This window comes from Palaemon carinicauda, chromosome 34, assembly GCF_036898095.1.
Source record: "Palaemon carinicauda isolate YSFRI2023 chromosome 34, ASM3689809v2, whole genome shotgun sequence".
NCBI lineage: Eukaryota > Metazoa > Arthropoda > Malacostraca > Decapoda > Palaemonidae > Palaemon > Palaemon carinicauda.
In genome coordinates this window covers 55,337,792-55,342,791 of record NC_090758.1, presented here as the reverse complement: position 1 = coordinate 55,342,791, position 5,000 = coordinate 55,337,792, and the positions used below count along the sequence as shown (strand labels likewise).

The 5,000-nt window shown below is 31.1% G+C and overlaps 2 protein-coding genes across 2 annotated transcripts in view; one reads left to right on the top strand and one right to left on the bottom strand.

Annotated features, from left to right (window-relative positions):
* The window catches only part of LOC137626941 (neuroligin-4, X-linked-like), a 348,832-nt gene that overhangs the window by 181,704 nt on the left and 162,128 nt on the right, over positions 1-5,000 (bottom strand).
* The window catches only part of LOC137626515 (fatty acyl-CoA hydrolase precursor, medium chain-like), a 24,659-nt gene continuing 20,133 nt past the window's right edge, over positions 475-5,000 (top strand). Inside the window, 2 exon segments of the mRNA XM_068357559.1 lie at positions 475-705; positions 707-929. Coding sequence (XP_068213660.1) covers positions 475-705; positions 707-929 — 454 coding nt within the window.

Below are 5,000 nucleotides of genomic sequence, written 5' to 3'. Positions count from 1 at the left end.
TGATTTGAAAAATGAAATATTAATTGGATATTATTTTAATTCTTATTATCTACATATTAATTTAATAACTATTACTGAATTTTATATGAATTTTCTATATTAATACAGCATTTGAAATTATTTTGTAACAAATAAAAAAAATTATGTGTTCGAATAAAGGCATTTTTTGTCAAATCTTTCAAATTATTGAAGAATTCACAAAATATCTGATGGATTTTAACTAAAGAGAAGTAAGTATTGTGGAGTATTTATGGTTTTATTAAAATTAACATTTACATGAAAATGATTATATGAGATTGGATAAAATAAAAGTTGGAAATAATTGATGAAGTTGATTCTATGGGAAAGTACCACGATCATAAGGATAATAACACCTAGAAGAGAGTAAACATTTCTCAGAAAACTTCTATAATTGAGAAAACTTCGAAAACGTTTATGACTCTTAGAGTCCTTCGTGTTAGAGCCAAGTGAACAATGAAACTCGGGAACGTTGCTCCAGGTAAACAAACCAACGTTTTTTCATTGACCCTCTTGATAAACTTCGCCATTCTATGTGACCTGACCTCTTGCGAAGGCCCTTCAAAGACTCCCACCATATCCACCAAGTACGGGCAGCTCCGTGGCTTCTACCGGCAGGTAACTGACGACAAATTACAGGTAGCAACTTACCTGGGTATCCCATACGCCACGCCGCCCATAGGAGCCAAACCGCTTCAGCCCGACGCGGGCGCTATCGCAATGGGTGGGCGTTCATGAAGCCACCCACTTCGGTCCTTCATGTCCGCAGAGATTCCCAGATCTGTCTAATGAGACAGAGGCCCTCACTAGGATGACGAAGGACAGGTACGACCGTCTGAGAAAGTACCAGCCGACGTTGAAGAGACAGAGTGAGGATTGTCTCTACCTGAATATCTACGTCCCTCATAAAGGTCAAAGTCATTTATGTTTATTTATTTAATTTATTCCTCAATTTACTCAATGTATCAGTTGATTAAATACTCAGCCATCTATATATTCCCATAGGGTATCATTTATTCATTCATTATCATCTCAATGTAACCCCATTTTAAAGACTGGATCACTATTCCTCTGAGAACTAGAATAGAATCATCCTCACTGACAGGCATTTCTTCCCTTTCTGAGTGTAGATACCTTAACTGGTGATAGGGTTTATTAAATGCTATGCTCAGTAAAGATGTACTAGCCAGGCCAATATACTAGGTTGGTTTGCAGTAAGTGATAAGGTTAAACTCTCTCCTACCACCAATCCCCACTGGCCATCGTGTGATGAAATGGCCAAATCACAGACACGAATGAGGACATGTCTGAGGACTCTGTCTTGAATTGGCACAAAAACGGTTGCATTTGCTGTTGTTGTTGTTGTGTCATCTCCTTGAATATATAGAATGGTACTAGGATGGCCCCGGGCACCAGCCACCTGTTGTGATACTACCGCTAGAGAGTTATGGGGTCTTCTGACTGGCCCGACAGTACCAATTTGGATCCTTTTCTCTGGTTACAGTTCATTTTCCCTTTGCCTACACACGCACACAGATAATTATTTGGCCTATTTCTTCACATATCCCTGCTCTGTCCCTCATATCCCTGACAACAATGAGATTGCCAAACAATTCTTCTTCACCTATCTGGTTACTGAACTGTAATTGTTCAGTGGCCCACTTTCCTCTTGATAAGGGTAGAAGAGACTCTTCAGCTATGGTAAGCAGCTCTTCTAGGAGAAAGACACTCCTAAATCAAAGCATTGTTCTCTAGTCCTTGGGTAGTGGCATAGCCTCTGTACTATGGTTTTCCACTGTCTTGGGTTAGAGTTCTCTTGCTTGAGGGTACACTCGTACACTCTATTCTATCTTATTTCTCTTCCTATAGTTTTGTTAAGGCTATTTTAGTTTATATAGGAGATATTTACTTCAATGCTGTTATTCTTCTTAGAATATTTTATTTTTCCTTGTTTCCTTTCCTCACTTGGCTATTTTCCCTGTTGGAGCCCCTAGTCTTATGGCTTCCTGCTTATCCAACTAGGGTTGTAACTTTGCAAGTAATGATAATAATAATGATAATAAAAATAATAAAAAATAGAGTCATCCAAACTGACAAGCAAACATTTATCATACTCATCATAGAGTAATAAAATTTAATTTGGAATTCTGTTTTTCCTCTGTTTTCCTAAAATGTGTCTTCATTCTTTATACAAAAATAAATTTTGAGGGGACTGATTGATTAAATATCTTGAAAAAAAATAATGATGACCCTTATCAAGAGAATATGGAAAAATTAAATTTTTACAAAATTTAGAGCAAATTCAATTAATTCAATAACCTGTTTTAGAAGAATTTTTAATAATATTGGATATTCTCTTTGCCCTGTTCCAAAAGTCAGACAAAAGTAATGTATAATGATATCTGCATAACAGAAAATTTATATCTATCCTTACTTTGATACGAAAAAATATATATACAAATGAATCGAAAAATATTTAAACTTTTAAGACATTCTGCATTGAGTGTTTTTTTTTCTTTCTAATTAACATAAACCTCACTCAAATCTTTATTTCAATAAATTCATTGTCAATACAAATTCAGTAATTAAATGGTTTGAATTGCTCTACCAATGAATATATATATATATAAAATATATATATATATATATATATACATATATACATATAAAACTATATATATATATATATATATATGTATATATATATATATATATATATTCATATTTATATGTATATAGTTACATACATATATAAATATATATATATATATATATTACATAATGTATAGATATATATATATATATATATATACTGTATATATATATATATATACGCATAGAGTTGATTATGTATATATATATATATATATGTATATACATATATAAATATATATATATATATATATATGGATATATATATATATATATATGTATATATATATACATATATATATATATTATATATATATAAATATATATATATATATATATATATATCAACAGCATAATACCATTCTCCCTCTTCATCTTAAACCTTGAATTCCCCTTCACTTTACCCCCTCATGCCCTTCACCCATTCACAAAAGCTCCCCCTGCCCCTTCAATTGGCCTTCCCTTCCCACGCTCTTCAAGTAAATGGCATTTGAGTCTTAATGAAGCAACTAACTTTCCCTGATATTATTAAGGATTAGGGTTCATCACTTCTCTCTCACACAGAGAGAGAGAGAGAGAGAGAGAGAGAGAGAGAGAGAGAGAGATAAGAATGATTATAGTGTTATCCTATTATATCCAGTCTTTGCCCCCGACTAATCTCTTGACATTAATCTCGATCTGGAGAAAGTTATTAATTTTGAATTTATGGCCGAGTTCAAAACTTCATTAACTTGAAGCAAAATTACAGTAGGAGATGAAGATTATTATTATGAATTGTTATTACCCCCCCCCCCTCTCTCTCTCTCTCTCTCTCTCTCTCTCTCTCTCTCTCTCTCTCTCTCTCTCAATTTAATAAATAGTCTTTATAATACTTAGCTACTTAATCAATAATCAAACATATATTTATATATTCTAAAAAGGGCTTTAATTTTTTGAGTTATTATGGTATTCTTTTGGGAAGAAATTTAATTACTCTAAAAATTCTTATCAAAATACTTTTAACAAATTAACACAACAAGTATTCCAAATAAACACATACTCATACACACACAAGTACATGCAAATACACAAATACCACACAAATATAAATATTATATATATATATATATATATATATATATATATATAAACATTATATATATATATATATATATATATATAACTTGTCTAACCAGAAATTAACGTTCCATTCACTTCAAAATATATTTTACCAATCGACTTCTCTGTTAATAGGAAAAACTTAATAGGATTTAGGCCCAAGAGTGTCTGCTGGCCCACACAGAAATTAATTACTGATTTCCCTTTGGAATTATAGAGGAATTTTGGAATTTTTCACGGCTGCTTTTGAGAATATTGGGAATAATATGATTTGGGAATGATTATTATTATTATTATTATTATTATTATCATTATTATTATTATTATTATTATTTTTATTATGATTATTATCTCTCTCTCTCTCTCTCTCTCTCTCTCTCTCTCTCTCTCTCTCTTATATCCTGGAATAAAAATTTTCCTTTTTCATGTAGAATAAATTCCAGACTACTGTAAACAATGCAACAAAAGAGTCGTTTGGTCGAATATAAAAGTCCATTGAATTACCTGTGAGTCTTTTTTTAAGACTTTTCACAATTTCCTAACTTCACTCGGGTCATGGAAATGACCTTATTATGGAAATATATCTGGCTTAAGGAACAAGGTCCAATACCTCAGTTTTGGGAGGTATATATATATATATATATATATATATACATATATATATATGTATATATATATATATATATATATATATATGTATATATATATACTTCAATCTGAAAACTACGTAACTTTTATAAGAATACCTTTGCTTATGTAACTTCGAGATAAAAATTTTAATTCCTTATTATTTATTCATAATAAAGATTATCACCTTCAAAAACCTTTGATATCACGACGCCAAAAATTTCTTAATTCAATCAATCAACGAATAAGCAAGACTTCGATAAATTCCCTCTGAAAGATATAAAATCGTATCATCTGCCGATGTAACTTTATCAATATGTTGTTTTGATTGACAGCCAGAATTATTAGGTGGAAATGGGAAGCTCTTGACACAGGTTTGGGTGTCTGTACCCCTTTGGACTATCTCTGGCTTTAACAGTATAAAGAAGTTTTAAATGTAAAGGCAAAGAATGGTATGGGATATTTGATTCTTTTGTTAAAGTAAAGTAGATACGATTTCTTTTTTTAATGAATTAATTCAGTTTTTGTTTTGTTAAGTTGAATACAGATCTAATTTTATACAGTTCAATTGTATTTGAAGAATAGATTCACTGATAACACTCTCT